At 35.5% G+C, this 24605-nt stretch overlaps 1 protein-coding gene across 7 annotated transcripts in view; it reads left to right on the plus strand.

Annotated features, from left to right (window-relative positions):
- The window catches only part of TCF12 (transcription factor 12), a 393556-nt gene that overhangs the window by 293038 nt on the left and 75913 nt on the right, over positions 1–24605 (plus strand). For all 7 annotated transcript variants that reach the window (XM_059180608.1, XM_059180606.1, XM_059180611.1 and 4 more), the window contains 2 exons: positions 13260–13395; positions 18036–18088. In XM_059180608.1, the coding sequence (XP_059036591.1) occupies positions 13260–13395; positions 18036–18088 (189 nt within the window). The remainder of the gene's footprint in view (positions 1–13259; positions 13396–18035; positions 18089–24605) is intronic.

Consider the following 24605-nt stretch of genomic DNA (forward strand, 5'->3'; position numbering starts at 1 on the left):
ACTTTCTTGCCTGGTTGCCACAAACCTGCAGTTTGTAAAATGTACAGTATCGGTGAAGTGCAATAAAACAAGGTATGCCTAGGGGCACCTGGGGGTGGCTAAGTGGATTAAAGCCTCTGCCTTCAGTTCGGGTCATGATCTTGTGGTTTTAGGATTGAGCCCCACGTCCAGCTCTCTGTTCGGTGGGGAGCCTGCTTCCTCCTCTCTGCCTGCCCCTCTGCCTATTTGTGATCTCTGTCTGTCAAATAAATAACATCTTTAAAAAAAAAAAAAAAAAAAAAAAACAAGGTATGCCTAAACATAAGGGCTAACATCTATCATAGTTTACTAGTGCCAGGCCTTGTGCTAAGCACCTTACAGACATTTCATGTGGTCCTTGCATGTGACAGAAGTGTTGCTACTGTTGCTGTTACTGTTTTTACATTTGACAACTGAGGAACCTGAAGCCTCAGAGAGTATGTAATTTATCCAGTGTTTCATAGCTGGTAAATGGCTAAGGATAGAAGAACCGAAGTAGTGACGAGGTAATGGTTAAAGTAATAGACTTTGTGGGCTAGTTTTCCAAAAGAAGGAAGTAAAGCTGTGATTAAACTTTGGGACTGGGGGAAAAAGTCTTGATATTGAATACCTCGAGACAAAAGAACAAGTGCAATAAGTAGTAAAGGAGCAGTAGTGTTGTAAGAATAGGCCATGTCAGAGTTGAATATTGGACTTAAAATTTGGCAGGAGTCAAGTGGTTTCCAGTACATACAGCATCTTAGCAGTAGATTAATTGATGATGATGGGAGGATTGTTGGGAGTCAGGAGTGTTAAAAAGACATAAAAGTGTCTGTGGATCAGTGTTGAAGCTCAAAAAGATGATTCACTCATGAAGTAGCATGTGAAGGAGCTGTGCTTACTGGTATACAGTGGGTATTCAGACAATCTTTGAATCTGAATTCTGTGACCTAGTAAGGAAAACATAACCAGGGTAAGCCATCAGCTAGCTACCTGCAGAGTGAGCTTCTAAGTTTGTAACATAGGTAAAATAAATTACTTTGTAGAATGAAAGTCTCATCTAAAGTATCAGGCAGTAGGCAAGTATAATTTCCTGCTTCTGCTAAAGGCCAAAGAAAGATGGTGCAGAGGTTACTTGGCAGGGGCAAACGTCATTGTTTCTGTTTGCTCCATAAAACTTGCTAATTATACTTTTGGTGGTACTCAGTGTTTTTTGGGAACATTGTTTAAAAGTCAATTTATTCTTTTGGAAACTTATTTTAGAAGAAAAGAGTATATTAAATAATGGCAAGAGATTAGACACCATCTCAGGAAAAAAATTGACAGAAGAGGTGACCTTTTGTCACCCGGGCGTTACATGTCAGACTGGGCATTACATGATTGTAAGATATTGTTGTCAATTGTGAGGGCCATACCAAGAACTGAGAGTTGGCAGAATAAATGAAGCAGGAACAGCAGAATGCTGGCAGTTACTAAAGCTGGGTGAAAGGTGGATGCCTGGGTGGCTCAGTCAGTTAAGCAAGTGCTTTCAGCTCAGGTCATCATCCCAGAGTCCTGGGATTGAGCCCCGCATCCTCCCTGCTTGAGCTTGTGCGCGCGCGCTCTCTCTCTCTCTCACTCACACACAGTCTCTTGCGCTCTCTCAAATCTTTTTTTAAAAAAAAATTGGGTGAGAGGTATAGGAAGGTTCATTATACTGGGTTTTTTGTTTATATTTAAAAACTCCCAAAATAAAAAGCTTACCTTCTAGATGTTCCAGTAGGGAATGTTTCAATTCAAAAGTATTGCTTATCTAACTACATGCCTGCTGCTGTAAGGTGTTTTATGTTAGTCTTAATTGTATTCTTTAAAATGCAAGGGATTGTTGGGAAGGGGTGGTAGTCATTGACAAGGTGTGAAAGCTAGCATTAAAAGGAAAAGGAGTGGTTTCTTCTTCTTCTTTTTTTTTTTTTAATATGGAATATTTTGCTTTTTGGGTTTTTTTTTTAAGATTTTATTTATTTATTTGACAGACAGAGATCACAAGTAGGCAGAGAGAGAGAGGGAAGCAGGCTTCTTGCTGAGCAGAGAGCCAGATGCGGGGGTTGATCCCAGGACTCTGGGATCATGACCTGAGCCGAAGGCAGAGGCTTTAACCCACTGAGCCACCCAGGCACCCCAGGAGTGATTGCTAAGTATCAGAACTCTGCTGAAAATCTTAGGACTATATAATACCACTTCACAAGAGCAGGAGAGAAATGACATTTCTTTATCTCCTGTTCTTCTAATGTTGGTTAGCACCTCACATAGCAGGCTCCTTTTTATTCATAAAAGAAAGGGTTCAAAGGCACACTGTAACTTTGCAGGAAGACTTTCAGAGGACTGTATTTAACAAGGAACTTTCCAACTTCACACATTCAGAAAACTGCTCACTTAGGAAGAAGATGGGCTTAGAGAATGCTGGCTTGCTAACCTCAGAAGAAGTTTGCTTTCAAGAAATCCCTTATAGCATTTCGAAAGTAGGGACTCTCTTAATGGGAACCTATAAAAACCTAAAAGAAAGTCATTCTCATTGCATATTTGCAATTATTTAAACACTGGATATGTTAAAATGGTTTTTAATGATTTTCATCATAATTTTTCTTTTTATACCCCCCATTTTTTCCATTATTGATCTGTACCCCATACCTTCCCACTCCAATACCTTTTCATTGGCTGATGCAGGACTTGAGAGAAAATTTCAGAGAAAAATTAGTGAAAATGAAATAGTAAGATGGTAAAATTTCCCTCTGCCACTGATAATTAAAGAAGATTGGGAAATTTAAACTGCTAAGATTACCATGTTTTACTAATTTAATAGTACATAGGTAGTTTCTTAAAGATTGGGCTGATTGCCTTGGCGGCATGCAGTTGATGGATGACTGTCATTATCTTCTCAAACCTGCCTGACACTTTAAGTAGAGAAAATGATAATTAAATTTTCAAGAGACCATGTTGAGATTATAAGATTTGGGGCTTGTAAAAGAACAAGCCTAACAGTTGGGTAGTCGTGGTTGGTGTGTTTTTATTGACCTGGGGGAAGGAATGGAAACATCTCAGGTTTTCTTTTACTTTATTTCCCTGTTCATTACCCCCCCCCATTAATGTATTGTCCAAAGTGTTGGTAATGACTTGGAACTATTCAGGTTGCACAAAGCATTTAATGAAATCTTGCCTTAGACAAAACACTAGAGAGGATCATAATTAATGTCTCATTTTCTGCCAGTTGCTATTGATTACTCATTCAAGATCCCTTTGTTCTCAGAATGATAACAACTGTAGTTTGCATCACTATCTAATGAGATTCTCAGGATAGAATTCTTTAACAACATGCTGATAATTGCTAACATATCCCTGGAATTTCAATGTAAATGAATTTGCATCATAATACAATTATTTCACAAATATCAGTGTTTTCCAAATTCAAAATTTATTACAGTCTGTTTTTTAATTATTTGTAAAAAATTAACATTAGACTGGTACAATATAAAAGCCCTACATTTCTATTTTGCCCTAGTTCCCTTTATCCTGAGTTTATTTGATTGTGAGAGGCTTCTTTGTCACTCTCCAGTTTCCCTGTCATAATCTCTGAAACTTCAAGCCGACTTACAACTAAACTGTACTGTGATGTTTCTCAAGTAAAAAAAAAAAAAAGTTAGAAATACGGCAAAACTATACTAATTTTGCTCTTAGAACAGTTTTGTTTCTTCATCCCTCAGTGACAAAAGAACTCAACTGAGAAATTCTAACAGTTTATGTTCTTTATCTTGATTGTGTTTTATACTCTTTTTTTTAACCTCTTTAATTAGTACACTCCCCTTTCAAAAAGACAAATCTGGGAACAGCTGCTTGCCTTATATATTAAAATTGCGTACCGTCTCAGGGCTGTAAAATAGGCATGAAATTAAAGAACTGTGTAGAAAGTACTCAACAGAGGTTCTATAAGTCCATGTTAAATATTTTAAAGTTTTTGCAATTTGTGACTATAACATTAGTTAGTTTGAATCTTAATTTTCTAGAAAACAAATCACTGATGAGTTAGTGCTTCATTCTGATCATAAAATGACACTAACAATTTTTGACAGAGGGTTAATTAGGTCCTAATTTAAACCGAAGTTATGAATGGATAGCAAAGTATATTTAGTACTGTTTGGGCCAAGCCATTTAGTGGTGAAAAGCAGTTCTGAGGAAGCACATTTATGTTTATCAAGATTTCAGACACTTTCCATTTTTAAGGGTAAAGAATTTCCAAATTACTGCAGTGTAGTTCTGAATCCTCTGGGCTGCTGAGCCCCACCATTCTTACATAGGATGTTCTTCTGCATTTCCTATTAAATCACATTTAGTGTGCCTTCCAAGATACTTAAGAAGTTACATCAATAAATGATGTTGGCCAAGCTCACTACTCTATTCCTCTCCTTTACTTTTTAGTCAGTATCACCATGAAGACTTACACTGACTAGTCTGTTTTTAAGTTCACATTTTAGAGTCAGTGTTTTTCAAACACTTTAAAGAGGGAGCGAGAACTGGGGGAGTGGGATGAATATATATATATTTATCATAGACTACTAAAATTCCATACAAAATAGGGATTTTTATGGAAGGCTAAAGGTTTGTCATACCTAATTTAAAATAAAACAAATAATAAATATTAAAAATAAAATGAAACTTACTCTAGTTTTTATTATAATAATCTAGGCTGTATTAGTGTTCCAGGGATGAACCTTCATTGGTTATTCTTCAGTAATTAGATGTATTTTTCATAGTTGAGGTTCTAGATGACTATTAAAAAGATTCTCCTCTAAGCCTGTGTTAAGAAATTTAGCGGTCTGTCATTTCAGAAAACTAATTCTGCCTTGAATAAGACAGCTCCGCAGAATAAAACTGCTTTGCCTAGTTCTGTATCCTCAGGGATTGTGTATTCTTTTTGCCTGAGATACCTCCAGGACAAGATCAGTGGTAATCAATAATGCTTCTCATTTGTTTTTAAGCAGGCAGGAAAATCAATAATAGGAGCTGATAGATAATTTTATTTTAGGGCAGAAGTTAAAATAGTTGATTATTCGTGCTTTAGTGTTACCAAAATGTTTGAAGAATCAAATAAAAGATAATTTTATTAGTGGTAGAATATCCAAATGTTACGCTTTATACAGCTTAGCCCTTGATTTTTTAGTCATTTTCCATTAGTTTCATGGGTATTATTTCCTAGATTATCAAATCCTTGTGAGGAAAATATTGTCTTAAACTTCTTTTGCATTTCTTATAGTACTGAAAAATTCATTTGAATTAACAGGATAGAATATCATCTTGTGTTCTTAAAAAGAAACAATTTCTCCTACATTTACCTTACCTAATCCTATAAATCATAATACAGACTGAACAGGCAGATGTGGTTATTCTTATTAGGACAGCTGAGTGAGGTTTTTTAGTGTTAATAGTCTCCGTAGAACAAGAATATAGAATGTTTCCTAACCATAAGGTTTATCACCATTAAAATTGGTAACAAGTAAGGTTTTCTCCTAAAAACTTTTGTTCTTTTTTTCTTCCTTTATTTCATGCATATGTGCAAAACCTACCAGTATGTATTCTATAGATATACAGTTTTAGAATTGTAATCCATAAAGTCATTTGCAGGTTACTTCTCTTTTTTCAAGTTAACAGTCTTGTAAGTGGTAATTAGGTTCCTGGGCTGTCGTGGAAGTCTTCTTTATAATAAAGAAAGAGCCTCTTAAACAGACCTAGATTCAAATCAGGGTTCTACTACTTGTTATCTATACAACATATAACTTATATAATAATAAGATTGCAGTAAATATTAATTGAGATGGTACATTTGTAAGTATGCTAGTCAATCCTTGATATTTATTCTGATTTTTTTCCCAACTTTTTATTTGAAAAATTGCAAACCCACAGAAAAGATATAAGAATAATATAGTAGATGTCCATGGGCTCTTAATGAAATTTCGTAAATATTTCACCACATTTATGCATACACATTCCTTTTCTTTCACTCAATATGTGTATATGTTTGTATGTTGTATGTGAGTTTATAATACAAAGACATCTGCTGAATCATTTTCAGAATAAGTTGGCAGTTTTCTATTTCTTCTTGATCTCGATTGGTATAGTTTGAATCTGTCACACTTCTCTTTGAATTTAGCCTCTAATTGTCAACCCTCTCTCTAGGGAACTGTTCATTCTCTGATTTCCAACATCTTTTCTTACTATAGCCATTAGGAGTTGTAACTTAGCCAGCTTGGATTCAGGGCAGACAAGGTCTCCTGACTTAGGGGATAGAGTTTTGTGCCCAGGAAACAGTATATAAAATGCCATTCACCTCATTTTCATTCTTTTGTGACCCTTACAATGTAGTAATCTATGGGGAAAAAACCCAAAGAAATTGAATTTTTTATTTTCACTAGGGCCTAAAACCATGATACTCACTTTTACTTAACCCTTATTTACTTCTACTGACAACCATGTGAGCAAATTATTAATATGTCCATTATACAAAAGGAAACTAATGCATTAATGTTAGATAATTTAACCAGAATCATACAGTCAGGATTGGAACTCAGGGTAGCTAATTCCAAAGCCCATGCTATTTTTAGGATATCACAGTTTTTGTAGATATTCTGCCTACTTTTAGGAATATTAGGAATATAAGAAATGTATTTCCCTATTCACCATTTAGATTATTTTATGCCTCTTTCAGACTTTATTATAACTATATTTTACTTCTTTGAAAAAGTAATTCACTGGCTACATTTTACTCATCTGAAAGTTTCTCTGTCTTTATCTTAAAACTTAAGAGTTCTTCACCATTCTACATACTTAGTCTTTGTCCCTCCACCAAAGCATTTGGTGGGTCAATAAACATCTTCCAAAAAGGTCCAGATAGTAAATATTTTAAGCTTTGCTAACCATACAGTCTCCATTGCAACTACTAACCTCTTCCCATGGTAGCATGAAAACAGTCATAACCAATACATAAATGAATGGATGAGACTGTGTTCTAATAGAAGTATTTTCAAAACCAGGTACAATTTGACCTGTAGGCCTTGAAATTGACCCCTATTGTAAATCATCATCTTATATGCCCATCTCCTGTCTGAATTTGTTTAATTTTGTAAAATGACCCAAGTTCTTTTGTTCCTTCTACATGAAAATGTACATGATATAATATATATAGCAGGTGCCTCAAAGCATGCCATCCTGAAAGTAAGTTTTACACTGAGGAGGGAACATCTTAATAAAAGATCAGTGATATTTAGAGGAAAATTTCAAGGTACATGACCCCTGACCTTAAATGTGTTAGTAATAATATGTTCCATCTAGCATACTATAAGCCATATTCTGATTGCTATTTTAGGTATGTTGAATGTGCCCAGCATGACAAAAGAAAGACAAAACAGGTGTGACAATGGAAATCTCAGTGTAATGTGTTGGAGATTTGATGATTACTGGGTCACACTACTCACATGAGTAACATAATCAGGAGAGTCACTGCTAATGGTTTCTTATAGAAATAGAAATAAAACTGTGTTACATATATTTTCTCAATTTCAGCATTTCTTCTGGAGATTATTATCATAAGAGGGACTGTTTCTCCTTTATGTCTGATAATCACACCTTCCTTTCCAGTCTGTTGAGCCTCATATCATAAATTCTGATCTGTTGGAATTTATGCAATAAACACTAAATAATTATATTGATATTATGTAGTCTTTTCATGTACACATATTTATTATCTGGTGTTTGAAATTTTCTTTTCCTCACTTTTCTCCTTTATAAAGGAAGATACCAACTCTTCAAAGAATAATTTACCTTTTGATGAGTCTGAAAAAATTTTCTTGATTATAAACATTTCTGAAAGATGTAGTGATCTTTGGTTTAGTAATTGATTATCTCATGTGTGCTTCAGCATTGCTGAATAGGCTTTTTTAAACAAACTGAAAAATCAAATGAAAATTACTGGAAAGGATAGCAAAACATTAGATGCAGTGAAAGGAGTGATCAGAGGAAAATTTATAGTTGTAAATACCTGCATTAGAAAAGATCTCAAACCAATAACCTAACTTCATAACATAAGAACCTAAAAAAAGAAGAGTAAACTAAACCTAAAGCCAGCAGAAGGATGGGAATAATAAAGATTAGAACAGAAATTTTAAAAATGGAGAATAAAAAATAACAGAATCAAAAAATCAAAAGTTGGTTCTTTGAAAAGATCAAAAACTGTCAAACCTAATTACATTGACTAAGAAAAAAAAGTCAAATCACTAAAATAAGAAATGAAAATAGGGAGTATTCCCACCAGCCTTACAAAAATAAAAAGAATTATAAATGAATGCTATGAATAACTGTATGCTAATAAATTAGACAACCCAGATGAAATGGACAAAGTCCTGGAAATATACACCCTATGAAAACTGACTCAAGAGGAGATAAAAAATCTAAACAGAGATAAAACAAGAGATTGAATCAGTAATAAAAATTCTTTCGAAAAAGAGAAGCCTAGGACCAAATGACTTCAATAATGAATTCTGCCAGTCATTTAAAGAATTAACACCCATCCTTCTTAAATAAACACTTATTCTATGAAGCCAGCGTTACCCTGGATAAAGCCAGACAGATATCCCAGGGAAAAGGAAACTACAGGTCTATATCTTTTTTTGTATATTAATGTAAAAATCCTTTACCAAAGAGCAAGCTAAATCTAACAGCATATTAAAAGGAATATACACCATGATCCAAGTAGGTTTTATCTCAAGAATGCAAGGATAGGTGCACCTGGGTGGTTCAGTAAGTTAAAGCCTCTGACTTCGGCTCAGGTCGTGATCCCAGGGTCCTGGGATCGAGCCCCATATCGGGCTCTCTGCTTGCCAGGGAGCCTGCTTCCCCATCTCTCTCTGCCTGCCTCTCTGCCTACTTGTGATCTCTGTCTGTCAAATAAATAAAAATCTTTAAAAAACAAAAAAAAAAGACTGCAAGGATAGTTCAACATATGAGAAGTGATCATTGTAATTTATTAACAGAATGAAGGGGGGGGAAATCATTTGATCATCTCAATCAGTGAAGAAAAAGCATCTGAAAAAATCCGATATCCTTTCATGATAAAAACACTTAACAAATTAGGACTAGGAGGGAACTTTTTCTACTCGATAAAGGTCATTTATGAAAAACCTGTAGCTGATATCATGCCTAATGGTAAAAGTATGAAAGCCTTTCCCACTAAGATTGTGAACAAGATGGGTCATCTGGCTATCTCAGTCAGTAGAACATGTAACTTTTTTTCTCAGAATTGTGACTTTGAGTCCCATGTTTGGTGTAGAGGATTAAGAACAAGACAAGGGGGGGCGCCTGAGTGGCTCAGTGGGTTAAAGCCTCTGCCTTCGGCTCAGGTCATAATCCCAGGGTTCTGGGATCCAGTCCTGCATCGGGCTCTCTGCTCAGCGGGAAGCCTGCTTCCCTTCTTCTCTCTCTGCCTGCCTCTGCCTACTTGTGATCTCCATCTGTCAAATAAATAAAATCTTAAAAAAAAAAAAAAAGACAAGGACGTCTAGGGATCCCTGAGTAGCTCAAGTCAGTTAAGTGTGTGGCTTCAGCTCAGGTCATGACGCTAGGGTCCTGGGATCAAATCCCACATCGGGCTCCTTGCTCAGTGGGGAGCCTTCTACCGCTCCCTTTCCCCTGACTTGTGTTCCCTCTCTCACTGTCTCTCTCTCTCTGTCTCTGTCAAATAAATAAATAAATAAATAAAACCTTTTTAAAAAAAAAAGTAAAAATTAAAATTAAAAACTAAAAAAGAAGCTATTTGAGCTAATAATGAATTTACCATAGTTGCAAGATTCATGATCAACACACAAAAAATAGTTCTATTCTATACACTAATAATGAACAAATCAAAAATAAAATTAAGTCACCAACTCCATTTAGCATCCAAAAAGAATAAAATACCTAGGAATAGATTTAACTACAAGTCTTATATAAAGGAAACTACAAAGCACTGCTGAAAGAAATTAAAGAATACCTAAGTAAATAGAAAAATATTCAGTGTTCATTGGTTGGAAGACTTAATGATGTTAAGATGACAAAACTCCTCAAAGTGCAATTCCTATCAAAATTCCAGTGGTATCTTTTTTATAAATGGAAAAGCTGGTTCTCAAAGTTATGTGTAATTTCAAAGAAGCCCAAATAGCCAAAACAGTATTGAAAAAGAAGAGTAAAGTTGAAGTATGTAGTCTTTTCAATTTCAAAACTTATTACAAACCTACACTTTGGAGCTGGCATAAGGCAGACATACAGACAAATAGGATAAGATTGAGAGTCCAGAAATAAACCCAAGTATCTATGAGCAATTGATTTTCAGCAAAGGGTACCAAGAGCACTGAGTAAGGAAATACTGTTCTTTTTAACAAATGGTGCTAGCATAACTGGATATACACTTTCAAACGAATGAAGTTGGCCCCATACCTTCTACCATATACAAAAATTAATTCAAAGTGCGTCAGTGATCTATGTATGAGTTAAAACTATATATTTTTAGAAGAAAATATAGGGATAGATCTTCATTACCTTGACTTTGGCAGTGGATGCTTAGATATGACACCAAAAGCACAACAAAGAAAAAAAATAATGTAAGTTAGACTTTATCAAAATTAAAAACTTGTGTTTATTCAGGGATGTTAAGAGGTGAAAAGACCAGGATACCTAGGTGGCTCAGTCAGTTAAGCACCTGCCTTCAGCTCAAGTCATGGTCCCAGGGTCCTCAGATGGAGTCCTGCATCAGGCTCCCTGCCAGCAGCGAGTCTGCTTCTCCCTCTCCCTCTGCTGCTCCCCCTGCCTGTATGCACGCATGCTCTCTCTCCCCCTTTCAAATAAATAAATAAAATCTTTTTTTTAACAAAGTGAAAAGACAACCTACAAAATGGGACATGCAAATCATATATCTAATAAATGTCTAGTTTTCAAAACATAATATATAAGAATTCTTACAGTATAATATTACAGTAGAACTACAACCCAATTCAAAAATGCAATGGTCAAAGGACTTGAACTGATACTTTTCTAAGGAAGATATACAAAAGGTCATCAGGCCCATGAAGGAATATTTAACATCATTAATCATTAGGGAAATGGGAATCAAACCACAATAAGATACTACTTCATGCCCATAAAGATGGCTATAATTGAGAAAAGAAGGAGTAAAAAAAAGAGCAAGTAACAGGTGTTGGTAAGGATGTAATTAGAATCCTCATACATTGCTGGGGGGAATGTAAAGTGACACTGCCATGGTGAAAAACAGTTTGGAAGTTCCTTAAATTGTCATATGACCCAGCAATTCTGCTCTTGAGTATCTCCCATAAGAATTGAAAACAGGTACTCTGACAAATACCCATACACGATATTCATGGCAACACTATGCCCAGTAGTCTAAAGCTAGAAACAACTAAAATGTCCCATCAATGCATGAATGGATAAACAGATTATAGTATGTTTATACAATGGAATATTATTCAACCCTAATGAGGAATGAAGTACTAATAAAAACTACAGTGAGGATGCACTTCAAAAAACGTGAGGTGAAAGAGGGTCCCGTATGGTTCCAAATTATATGAAATATTCAGAATAGGTGAATTGATAGAGATAGGAAATTAGTTGTTGCAAAGGCTAGAGGAGGGGAAGAATGGAAGTAACTGATTAATGGCAATAGGGTTTCCTTTGGAGGTGATAAAAATGTTCTATAACTAGATGGTGATGGTCATGTAACATTGTGAATGCACCAGATGTCACTGAGTGGAAACTTTGCAATGGTTAATTGTATGCTATGTGCGTTCCAGCTGAATTTTTTTAAGCTGAAACAAAACAAAAAATACTTGAAATCATTAAATATGTGATAAACTAAAAGAGAGTTTTCCTTGATTATTAGAATGGAAGCAGGAACTGGGCTACTATGACCACTATTACAAAGTTCTGATTTTTTCTGACCAAAGCAGTACCTCTGTGCTAATCAGTGGCTAAAAGGACAACTACTAAGAATACGGCAGGTATTAAATTTGGGGTAGGAGGATAGTCTATTAGAGGGATCACAGCTCTTTTCACATGAGAGCATTCTCTCAACTGTATCCAGCACCCTTTCCAGTTGAGGCCTTTTTCTGTCTGCTACTAGAAAGTTGGAACCAAATTCTGCCAAATTGACTTCATTTGCTTTATGTTAGGGTCACTGGTTTAGTAGGTCAGGGCTGCTGAATCTCTGGATTTCAGTGACGCACTTAACAAAGTTTCATGTCACTGTAGCATATAGCATAGCATAGGGATCTCCTCAGCCTTGTCATCCTGATGTCTTTTTTTAATCCCATATTTTATGCCCCAATACTAGAAAGACTAGTAAATGCAGCAGTTGACAGACTTAGAATCTAAAAAAAGCAGAAATGAATATTATGGATAAAATGTAAGAAAATTAATTTTATCAGGTAAATGTTAACTGTTGCACTTGGGACAAAAAACACAACTGAACAAGGAAACTGTTGGATGGGACAGGATTTGATAGCAAGATATGCAGTAAAGAGTAACAACATGTGATATCACTCCTAAACTTTTAATACGAGCTAGCACAAATGGGTTATTTAAATGCAGTTATTTAAATGACTCTGCACTAATCAGGCCACATTTGGGGCATTGTTATCCATTCTGTTTCACACGACACTTTTAGAAACTGAAAATAAATCCAGAGGTCTTATGTCAGAAATGATGAGGATTTCATTCAGTCCCATGCCATGAGACACAGTTGAAGAAAACAGGAATGGCTAGTCTTGACAATATTGGCAGTCTTCAAATAATGAAAGCTATCCTAAAAGAAAAAAGAAAAGGAAAAAGAACAGAATAGACTGCCAGGTATGGTCATGAAAGCATTCAAGCAAAGACTTGGTGAACATTTTTCAAAAATATTCTTGATTAACAGGTGGACCACATTGTAACTAAAGTGTCTTTCAACCTTAAGATTGCATAGATCTGAATATTTACTAGAAAGCAGGCAACATGAAGATAGGGAAAGAAAATATAAGTTTAAACCAATGGTCTCCTAGAACTCAAGTATTTTATCGGATGCATCTAAATTCAAGGCATGGTTGAAGGTACTGGCATCCTCTGAATAACCATTGGGAGTAACTCAGAAGTGGTGATACTTTCAGGTTTGGGTTGGTATCTGTAGGAAGATAACTTCTTTCCTTGGCTTTGTTTTATAGTCTAGTCTCCTGAGACAAGATCTAGGGCTTGGAAGCCCAGCACAGCTCTCTTCTTCAGGAAAACCTGGAACACCATACTACTCATTCTCTGCCTCAAGTTCCAGGAGAAGACCACTCCATGATTCTACAGCACTTGGTAAGTATGTTGTACAACAAATCCTTTCTTAAAAATGTTCCTTTTCGTTTTTTAAACTCTTAGTCTTCTGGCTACACTTTTATTTAGTAGGAATTTGGTTTCTTAGATATGATGTTGATAATAAGGCTAATTTGCATATAATAATGTATCAGATATTTAATAAACAATCAATTTAATATTCTTGTTTGGTCATCATAAGAGGAACTAAATAGTGAAAAGTGGGACTGGTTTTTCCTATAATAATAAAAATGCCATGGGCTAATATTAATACCTTATTTTTGACTGAGATTGATATAATGCTGAACAGTTAACAGTGTGGTTTTATATACTTTGTCATCTCTTAGGTCCAACAGCCCTGCTGGTCAATGAGTGTAATAACTAGATTTAACATAAAATGAGGCTCAAGAGGACATATTCGTATAATTAGTAGATGGTTTATCCAAGATAAAATTTAAGAATTTTTGACTCCACATCAATGTTTTTTGCATTTGAAGTTTTCTACTCCCCATTTTTTAAAAATTTGAGGTAAATCAATCATATTAAAATATACAATGCAGTGAAATTTAGTATATTCACAGTGCTGTGCAGCCATCATCTCTGTCTCGTTCCAAAGCATCACCTCAAAAGGAAACTCAGTGTCTATTAAGTTTTGAACCCTAATTTTCTTTAGTTTCCTTCTTTTACGCCTTATACATACCCTAACCAAGCCAGTTTGTTTTGTGTTGCTGTTTATAGCAAGCCTCAGGTACACTCTGGCACCTTATCCAAGCAGTTTTTAAGTGTGAGAATTATTGGTGATTCCTTCATAGGAATCTTCCTTTATACAAAATTGAAGTTATACAGGATAATTCTATCAAGGATAGGCCAGCTTCTGAAATAAATACATTCCACTAAAAGAAAATATGTCATCGGAGTGCCTGGGTGGCTCAGTGGGTTAAAGCCTCTGCCTTCAGCTCAGGTCATGATTCCAGGGTCCTGGGATGGAGCCCCGCATCGGGTGGGGCTCTCCGCTCAGTGGGGAGTCTGCTTCCTCCTCTCACTGCCTGCCTCTCTGCCTACTTGTAATCTCTGTCAAGTAAATAAATAAAATCTTTTGGGGCGCCTGGGTGGCTCAGTGGGTTAAAGCCTCTGCCTTCGGCTCAGGTCATGATCCCAGGGTTCTGGGATCGAGCCCCACATCGGGCTCTCTGCTCAACAGTGAGCCTGCTTCCTCCTCTCTCTCTGTCTGCTTCTCTGCCTGCTTGTGATCTCCGTCTGTCAAATAAATAAATAAAATCTTTAAAAAAAAAAAAATAAAAATAAAATAAAATAAATAAAATCTTTTAAAAAAAGAAAATATGTATAGTTATTTATTCTGCAAATACCAATTTATATATCTACCTTCTGTGAAAACTAGATTTTTGTGAAATAGCCCTTGTCCCTGGGTCTAGAGTATGCTTGAATATATGAAAGGGCAATGATAATCATGTTTGCATAGAGAGCTCTGACTAGATATGTCCACCTCTCAGCATTATGGGTGACTTAATATGTGTAATAAAGTAAGCCCAGAAGATGTAGACCAGTATAATGTTTATTAAAGAAATGATAAATTGTAAAGCATCTTTTCTCCATCTTCACCTTTGTTTCCCACCAAATGAGTTAGGGTAGGAACACTCATTGAAATCTACTTGTGTTAGTGTCACTAGAGAAATATCTTGTTAGTAAGCTATGTGAGTATATACTATGTCAAAAAGCACTAATACGGACCAATATGATATTACTAAAAATTCAGGGAGAAAATGAGTTATTGATTCACTAGGAATTAGGGTAGAGGTATAAAAACTCAAGTTTTCCAGAAATTAAAACTTGTATCTTCATTTTCATTTTTTCATTTTGATTATGATAGTGATCATATCTCCTTCATGCCAGGTATATATCTTTACAAAAGTTCTCTGAGGTTGTAATACTAACCTGTGTTACAGATGAAAAATCAAGACCCAGGAAGCTTAGCAACTTAGCCAAGACTTGGTACCCAGGGAAGCCCACTCATTTCCTGTATGAATACCACTTAGTGGAGTGTTAGTCCATTCTTCATTGTTATTTATCACTCTGCCACTCTTTCTTGGCATTGTAGTTACTCATAAAATCTCAGAGTTGAAAGGACTTCAGAGATCATCTTTACCCACCTCAGTATCCTCTCAAGCTGCTTAGATGCTTTACGAAATCTGCATTCTGCAAAACAGCATCTAGCTATCTAAATTAGAATATTTTGCCACAGGAGCGCCTGGGTGGCTCAGTGAGTTAAAGCCTCCCCTTCGGCTCAGGTCATGATCTCAGGGTCCTGGGATGGAGCCCCGCATCAGGCTCTCTGCTCAGCGGGGAGCCTGCTTCCTCCTCTCTCTCTGCCTGCTTCTCTGCCTACTTGTGATCTCCGTCTGTCAAATAAATAAAATATTAAATATATATATACATATATATATATATTCTGCCACAGATTTTAATATAAACATAGTAATAATGGCTAAAATTTATTGTCACTCTCTTGTCAGGCACTGCCCCAAATATCTTTCCATATTATCTTTACTACAATAGCTCTAAGGGGTGTTACTCCCTTTTTATATCTTATGTAACGGAAGCTCAAAGAGATTAAAAATAACTTGCCCAAGTTCACACAGCCACTGTATTTGTTGCTGCTGAAATTAGGAGCTGAAATTTGAATCCAGCCAGCTTACTCTAAACTGTTAGACTTTGCAACCCCTCAAAAGTAAACTGTGAATCCCAAATTCATTGTTTTTAAATAGAACATTATGTACATAATTGTGCAGTGAGGAGATAAAGATATAAAATAAGATATAAAATAAGATAAAGGAGATAAAGATATAAAATAAGATATAAAATAATCTCCAGTGAGGAGATAAAGATATAAAATAAGCATTTCCAGGTGCCTGGGTGGCTGAGTGGTTAAGCTTCTGACTCTTGATTTTGGCTCAGACTATGATCTCAGGGTTGTGAGATCAAGCCCCATGTCAAGCTTCATGCTGGACGTGGAGCCTGCTTGATTCTCTGCCTCTCCCTCTGCCCCTCCCCACCTCCTCTCTAACTAAAAAAAAAAAGGAAAGGAAGAAAGATAAGAAACATTTCTATTTACATAGGCAGTGTAAACTGTCCTAAACTAAATAAAACATTTTTTGCTAGTTATTAATCCAAAATAGATTGAAGAGCTCCAAACTGATAGGAGCAGTTCAGTTGACTCTCTTGGTATAGAGTGTGGCTTTTGCTCAAAGGATACTGTATTTGTTAGTTTCGAAGAGTTAGGTTCTAGAAAAGCCTCACAAAGAATAAAAAATTTGCTTCTAAGATTTATAAGTATAGAGTGTGCCAGATATTGTTTATCTTGGCACTTTTCTTTTAAGGAAATATAGGCTGCCTCTTGGTATAGGAACTTAAAAAGTAATGAATGAATGATTTGCCCCTTTTTTAATGTATAAAATTTCCCACATGCTACTTCTAAAGTTACTTTTTTAGCTTTGCAGCCTTATTGTAAAGATGCCCTGTCCTAATTTAAAATACGAATATAATTCTTTCTTAAACAACTGTGTGTCTTACTGTGTCGTATAATTTATGACACAGGAAAATATGCTTGTTTAATTCTCATTTTTATGGTTTGCAAAATAGTATACTTTATGCCAGCCTTATTACTAGCGAAACCCTTTGAAAAATCCTGAATTTCATCCATTATTTGTTAAAGATTGGAAAGCTGCGCTTACCACCTTTTTTTTTTTTTACAGTAAATAAGATGAACAGGTTTTAAATTTTAAATTTTAGATAAGTAAAATTAAACTACCAAGTAAAGCTGATTAGTTATCTGTGAAAATAGGTTCTCGTTTGTATCTTATAAAGAAATAGACTTTTTCTAGTTATTTTTGAAATAATATAAACACCCATGGACAAATCACACAACAGTTAGTACTGAATTTGCAGTTTTAACCACACATTGTAAACAGTAAGTGTTCTTACAGAACACTAGTATTCTTACAGAATACTAGATGACATTGTATATGACAGTGCCTGTATTTTAATAGTTTATGTAGCATTTCTCTGACATGATTACAAGCATAATTTTTCATTGATTAAATTTTATTTCAAATTTTTAACATAATAAATTGTAGCACAGCATTAGCTTTCAGTCTGGTTAGTATGCTTTTAAACCTAATTCTTCATGTGATGTGGACACTGAATTTGTGTCTCTGTTTAGCAGTTTTATTATTAAAGTGACCTGTTGTACCAAATGCCCTCTGCAAGTGAAAGTGAGATATGTGATGTAAAGTGCCTGGTATGGAGCCTGGCACATAAAGAGTTTTTAAGAAATATTAATTCCCTTCACACATGCTTATTTGTTTGTTATTTTCTTTCTTGTTTTACTTTGTTTGCTTTTCATCTTCCTAAACTTACCTGATACGTATTTCAGAATATATCCCTTCATTAGAAGAACTGTTTTGCCCAGGAACCGTCAGAAAGAACGAAGCCCCGATCCCTATATGCCCTTGCTTTTTCCTAAGTACTGGAAAACAAGGCACTGGAAGGAAAAAATTTCTGTTCAGTTGAAGTCAGACCTTTTAAAATAGAAATTCTGATGAAATACTATTGTTTTCCAAATGCAGATCCTTTGCAAGCAAAGAAAGTCAGAAAGGTGCCTCCTGGTTTGCCTTCTTCAGTAAGTACCCATTTTTTTGACTTTGTGGAAAAGAAACTGATTTCAGGTATTCAATATTTGCTGGCTGTAAGGATATATTCGATTGACGTCAGCAGGCACACTTTACATATTAACTCTTCACTGTTTAATGGAATCATTGATTGAGATAAATCCACATTTAATGTTAGGTTTTCAGATTTCTCTGCAGTAATTTGTAGGTTACTCATATGCTGTTACTCCGTGTCCCTGTCATTTGAATTCCTCTCTTGGGAAGAGGACTAGGCCGGTAGCTGTCAAAGAAGATCTCCTGTATAGGTCTTTTGATGTTTAATTAGTCATTATGTTGCTGAACAGGAGGACAGACAGAGATTAATAGCTGAGAATCTTAGAAATTTACATTTGTAATAATCCCAATGGAGCTAAAGACATTAAGATTCGGAGGACATGTTCGGCTCAGCTTGCCTCAGTAGGACTGAAGTTATTAATATGCATAAATCACCGAGTCAGATGTTCATTGTGAAGCCCTTGTGGATTTTAAAGCCTTCATTAAGCCTTTCCTAACTTCAGCCTAGCATCAGGAAAGCTTTCAAGCAACTAGTTTGTTGATCCCCCTTTGCTCAAAAAATGTATCCTTTGAGAATAAAGAGCTTTCATGAAGGAGGCTGGAAAGGTTTGGTGAACAATCATTAATGGCCGTGATAATCTAATGCTGTAGGGGTGTTTGTGCTATTAAACATACTTTATTCTTTTAAAGAGTAAAAGTATTTGTAAATTAACCTACATCAAAAATCCACCTACATTTTTAAAAATCTCTGGTGTGAGAAGGGAAGATTTTTTTTTCTCCTTTCCCTTTGCTTAGAACAAATGGGGAGTGGGGCTTTTGGATTGAGGCCCCATGCCTTGTAGGGTACATCTCTTTGTTGTGTAAATGGATGTTGGGCTTTTATTTGGCAGTACTTAACACATGGGCGCAGGTGCTGCTGGATGAGTCACAGCTCATCGAAGTATACACTGAATGGAATATCCGGCTTGGCAAGTAGTAATCTAGAAGGAGCAGCATGGGTCTGAGCTTTTTATTTTTTATTAAGGCTGAAGTAGAGATAGCATCTTTTTGGTTGTTTGCCTTCCTTCTCTCCGGTGTTCTTCCCCTGCCTTCTCTTCCGTGTGATACATGAAAACTCAAATTTGAAATCCTCTTTGAAACCCAATTCCAGATGGATCTGAGTTTTATGCAGCCTAGGGCAGCTGTGCTCTGAACCTGCAGCCTACCTGGAAGGTTGGATTGCAGCTGCAGGCATTCTTAAAAGCTTTTGCTTGCATAAGCACTTGGGCCCACTAGAGGCTGAATAGCTGCTTGATAAACAAAATGAACACAATGCCTCAAATCATTATTCCCGAAGACAGGAATTTTTTTCCACAACAGCTAAAAATAGTTGGGCAATTTACATTTTAACAGTTGTGTGCTGTGCTGGGGTAGGTGGTTCAACAGTAAAACAGATGATTTCTGCTAGATTAACAGAAATCATATTTAAAATTGACGGAACTGCTAAAATATGTAACTGTGCAATTTTCTTGTAATTTATTGCCATAATTCTATGAAAGTAATAAAGGTTAAATTGCATATTTATATATATAATACTTAGCAGAACGACACAGGTGAAAAAAAATAAGATTTATAAATGAAAAATTCATCCTATTTCTCTTAGCCTGACCTTGATTTTAAGAAACAACCTATTTTCAGTGTTTCGTAGTTTTTTCTTGTTTAAAACAAAAGACAAAATAGAACAGCCTGGAAAGAGTATACACACAAGAGGTAACCAATATTCCCTCCAGTTCTAATCATAACAGCATTCACTGCTTGGGGGTAGTTCCCTCTACTAGTCTTCTGTGTCAGGACAAGCCACAGAGAAGGGGGAAGGGCACTGAATTCTGAGCTTTGATTTCTTTGAGAACCATTAGGAAATTTCATAAGCCAAGCCTACTTATATATTGTGTTACTAACTACCTTACTCAGAACAGAATAGAATTCAGTGTTTTCAATTCTATATTTAACATCCGCATCTGACATACACTACTTAGAAACGATGCTGAAAATAGTATTTAGACATATTGAATGTTATTAAGGATATATAAAGAATAAATGCATTTTAATTAATTGAAAGTGTATTTTAGATTAAGTATTTTAGATTAAGTGATATGTTGAAATCTCAGGTTTTTTAAAGAGAATTTTTTTAAACTTTAAAAATGATACTTTGATAAATATTACCAAAATAATAAACTTCTGAGAATACTTATGGACTTATGGTTACAGTATTTACCTTTTCAGTATCTAAAGCAAATGGGAATTTAAAGTTACAGTGCTTTTACTATTGAAATGCTTTTACTGAAATATATGCAGTGTATAGACGTTTAACAATATGAATCATAAAAAGGTATAAAAATGTGGACTGTGTGTATTTTATTTCATGACCATTTGAATGTTATACTTCCCAAACAAAAGTAGAAACTTGGCAGTAACATCTCAGATTTCACAGTTTGCTGCTTATCCAAATATCTTCAATCATCTGTAAAATATATGTTACCTTTACTAAATAAACAGTAGAAGAACTAGGTTAATACTGTACTACTTGTACTGCTACAGAAAACAGAAGGTAGGGTTACTTAACATGCAAAAGGCATTGATAATCTACTTAGTTGACCACATAGCATTGGTTAGAGGCCTTTTCTTTTTGTAAGTCATGATACAAATTTAGGTATCATAAGCTCCTTTATTCCTCTCTGCAGATCAACTGAATGGTAATTCCTATCTGTGGATAAAGTCCCAGTAAGGGAGTGTTGGCATCATTAAAGCAGTATGGTCAGTAAGGTTAAGAGAATGATCTGCTCAAATCTGCTGGCTCAGTTAATGATTGACTGTATGACTCTGGCTTAGTCAGTTAGCCCTTAGGAAGTTTGAAGTGGGAAATCTGAATTTCCTTTCAGGCCTAAAAATGCTAAGTACTTACAGTTTTAAAATTGATGTGCCCCTCCACCTCCCCCCAGAAAAACCCTGATGTGCCCAGCACTTAACCAAAAAGCATAGTGATCCTAGTTTCCTTCCTGATATTAAAAAAAAAAAAGCATCCTTAAGCACACTACATTTTCCACTTGCTTTTCTAGATAGGTTGAAATACTGGACAATGTAGAATGGTGGCAACAACATTGGAATGCTTAAACATTGAAAATTCTACCATATACACACACTACCAGTACCTTCAAGGAACTTACCATCTAGTATGAGAAACAAGCATTCAGTGAATTAATTATATTGCAGTGAGGCAAGTAAAGGTGTATACCAAGCACTCTGGAAACAGAGAGTAGGTAGAACTAATCCTACCTTGGGAAGTACTAATGGCCTTGGGAGTTGACATCTGAACTGTGTCCAGAAAGATAAGTAGCAATTCTTCTGTTAGAGAAGAGGGAGGATGAACCGTGAAAGGCATAAACATGAGAAAATAAACACATGCTCAGGACACATCTAGAAGTACAACATTACTGGATTCTATACTAGACACAATTTTTGTACTTTCCCTATTAACAGACTCACTTTCCCACTCCAGAAAAGGATTGGGGAACATACAAAATCAGTCCAGATATGAAACAGTATAAACAGTCACTGAAGTATCCTGGCTGATAAATAATAGGTGGCATTCGTAATTATTAAGGTTTGTCTAGGAGACTTTCAGAAGGTATGGTGCTTTGACTTTGTGAGGTGTTTTCCTCCTTTTTTAGGGTTCCTGAGCTGCTTCTCCCCTTCTCTAACCACTGACTTTAGTCTTTATCCTTCTGTGTACATCAGTTGTTTTTCATCTGTATCAGATTTGTACCAAGATACAACGTTTAAGGAAAATTTTGAAGCACTGGATAGGGACTGGGGGCGGTTGTGATTTTTTCCCAATAATTCCAAAAGGAATTATTGTTAGCATCCTTCATAGCCTCAGTGTCACTCTGTTAGAGGTGTAGGACTTCCATGTATGAGGATCTGTGTTCACCATTATCTCTATTACCTTAATCTTTAATCTTTGTAACACACCTCTTTAAGATAATAATACCTCTTCTTACAAATGAAGAAATTGAGACTCAGAGATATTAAGATCACACATACAACCAAGATTGCAACCTAATTTAATATCAAAGGCCATTTTCTGTTTATTTTGAATGTTAAAGCTTATTACATGTCTTGGTTTACTCATAAAACATCCTGTTTAGTATATTAAATTTAAGCCATAGTTTATTCTGTCATTATGTTTTTGTTAATCAAATTTATTTTTAATTAGCTTTGTTCTTTTAAGAACCTATCACCATCAAAAGGATGATGTAGAAAAGCACAATCTTTTCCAGTCCAGGAGTTAATGGGTTTTACCTGACCTCAGCTACGTTTTATTTTATTTTAAAACCCGAGAACTTGCTTTTAAGTTTTCTGAACAGCAAGAATACAGTGCCCCTCTCAAATGTTAGTGTGCCAGGTATCCTGTGCCTAGCATGTGCTCAGCATATAATGGACACTCGATAAATATTCTTTATTTTTTCTAGTTCCTACACTGCAGCCTGAAATTTAAATCAGCACTTCATTTTTATCAAATGTTGCTGAAAAGCAAGCAAAAGTTTGAAAACATAAGGATGGATAAATGTTAGACTGAAAGAAAAAACTTATTGTGTTACCTAGACTTGTATATGTATTGTATACATATGTGCTTGGTACATGCGTGGTAAATTGTAGCTGCGCTTGTTGTTTAGAAAGCATTCTCTTCAGAAAAGGAACCTGTAGGAAAAAAATTCGTTGAATCAAATTCTGCCTAGAATTCATACTACTTATTTTTGTCTTCTGAACTATCAGGAGTTTATGCTTTCTTCCCCCACCCCCCATCCTGGATTTTTATCATTGGTTTAACATCTTTATGTCCCTCTGAAGCATTTCTCAGATGGAAGGAAGTTTCTTTGCTCTTTATTCTTTATCTTCTAATTTGTTGTTAGTATTTTCAGACCTAGATCCTTTTTTTTTTTTAATATTGCTGCAGATGATGCAGAATTCTGAAGTAAGAAAGAAGCAAGACACTTTCAAAATTTTTATCACCAGAAAATAAACACACAGGACAAATTCCAGAATGCCTTTTTTAGACCCAGATTCTTCCTCGAGTTTTTTGTTCAATAGCACTTGAAAACGTCTTTTGAACATCAAACTTTAACATCTTCTTTAATGTGGCATGTTCTTATTAATTCATTTTGAATGTAACTGGCTTGTAGTCCCAGGCATAGGCTGATGACGCAGTGTTTGTTTCTTGATCAAATGCTATATTGTACTTTGTCCTTTGTTTTTGAGCGTGTAGGAATTTTCCCCACAAAAGCAATACAGTTTATCACATAATTTTTTTGCTTTGTACTTAAACTCTCGAAGTGTATTTTACCAGCTCAGGCATCAAGAAGAAATTTTTTTTTTTTTTTTTTTTGCTCACTCTTTACCCATAAGGAACTGAGCTTTTGAGGTCAATCAGAGCAGCTTAGAATCCACCTTTTCTTTCTTCACCACAGATAGGCAGTTCCATAGACTTTCGTTTGGTAGTTGGCTATAGTTTGGGAAATGATGCCTTCTTTCTCCCCAAGTTTTTATGGGATTTTTTATTGTTAGGAATGGCTTTTTAAAAATTAGTGTGAGGCGCACCTGGGTGGCCCAGTGGGTTAAAGCCTCTGCCTTCGGCTCGGGTCATGGTCTCAGGGTCCTGGGATCAAGCCCCACATCAAGCTCTCTGCTCAGCAGAGAACCTGCTTCCTCTTCTCTCTCTGCCTCTCTGACTACTTGTAATCTCTGTCTATCAAATAAATAAATAAAATCTTTAAAAAATAAATAAATAAAATAAAAATAAAAATTAGTGTGAATTTTGACTTGGAAAACTACCATTTAAAAGATCACTGGCAATCTAAGCCAGTAAGAAAAAGGTAAAGGAAGGGGAAAAAACGAAGAAAAAGGTAAAGGGTTAGAGCTGTAGAGTGACTATTATTTCCAAGTTAATCCACACAAATAGCAAACAAGATGAGCAGCAAGTAGAATACTCACAAAGGGAGTGTCTTATGCAAGTCTCTCAGAAGCTAACAGAGTGATTATAGACAATTATCTGAGGCCTTTAAGACTAGCAAGAATCCTAGTGCTTCTGGAATAAACGGTAGTTACACAGCAACAGCTTCAGCTGAGCTTTATGATGAACCCTCCATTTTTTGAATGACTTGGAATAGGTATTAGCTTAGCTCCTTTGGCAGACAAACATAGAGGCCACAGAACAACTGTAGGTACTTGAGAGTTTCTTATTCCTGGCAGTTATATAAGCTGTCTCTATTTGAAGTCCACGTGATATAAAACTTCCAAAGTGGCCAATTCTTTCTCTGACTTTATAGGTCAGACTAGCAGAAAAATCTTAGTATATAAAGAGGATGGTTCTATAATCCATTCCAAACTTATATTCAGTTTAGCCATTGAATGATTTTCTTTATACATTAATAAGAAATA

The sequence above is a fragment of the Mustela lutreola genome, chromosome 7 (assembly GCF_030435805.1).
Source record: "Mustela lutreola isolate mMusLut2 chromosome 7, mMusLut2.pri, whole genome shotgun sequence".
NCBI classification, from domain to species: Eukaryota; Metazoa; Chordata; class Mammalia; order Carnivora; family Mustelidae; genus Mustela; species Mustela lutreola.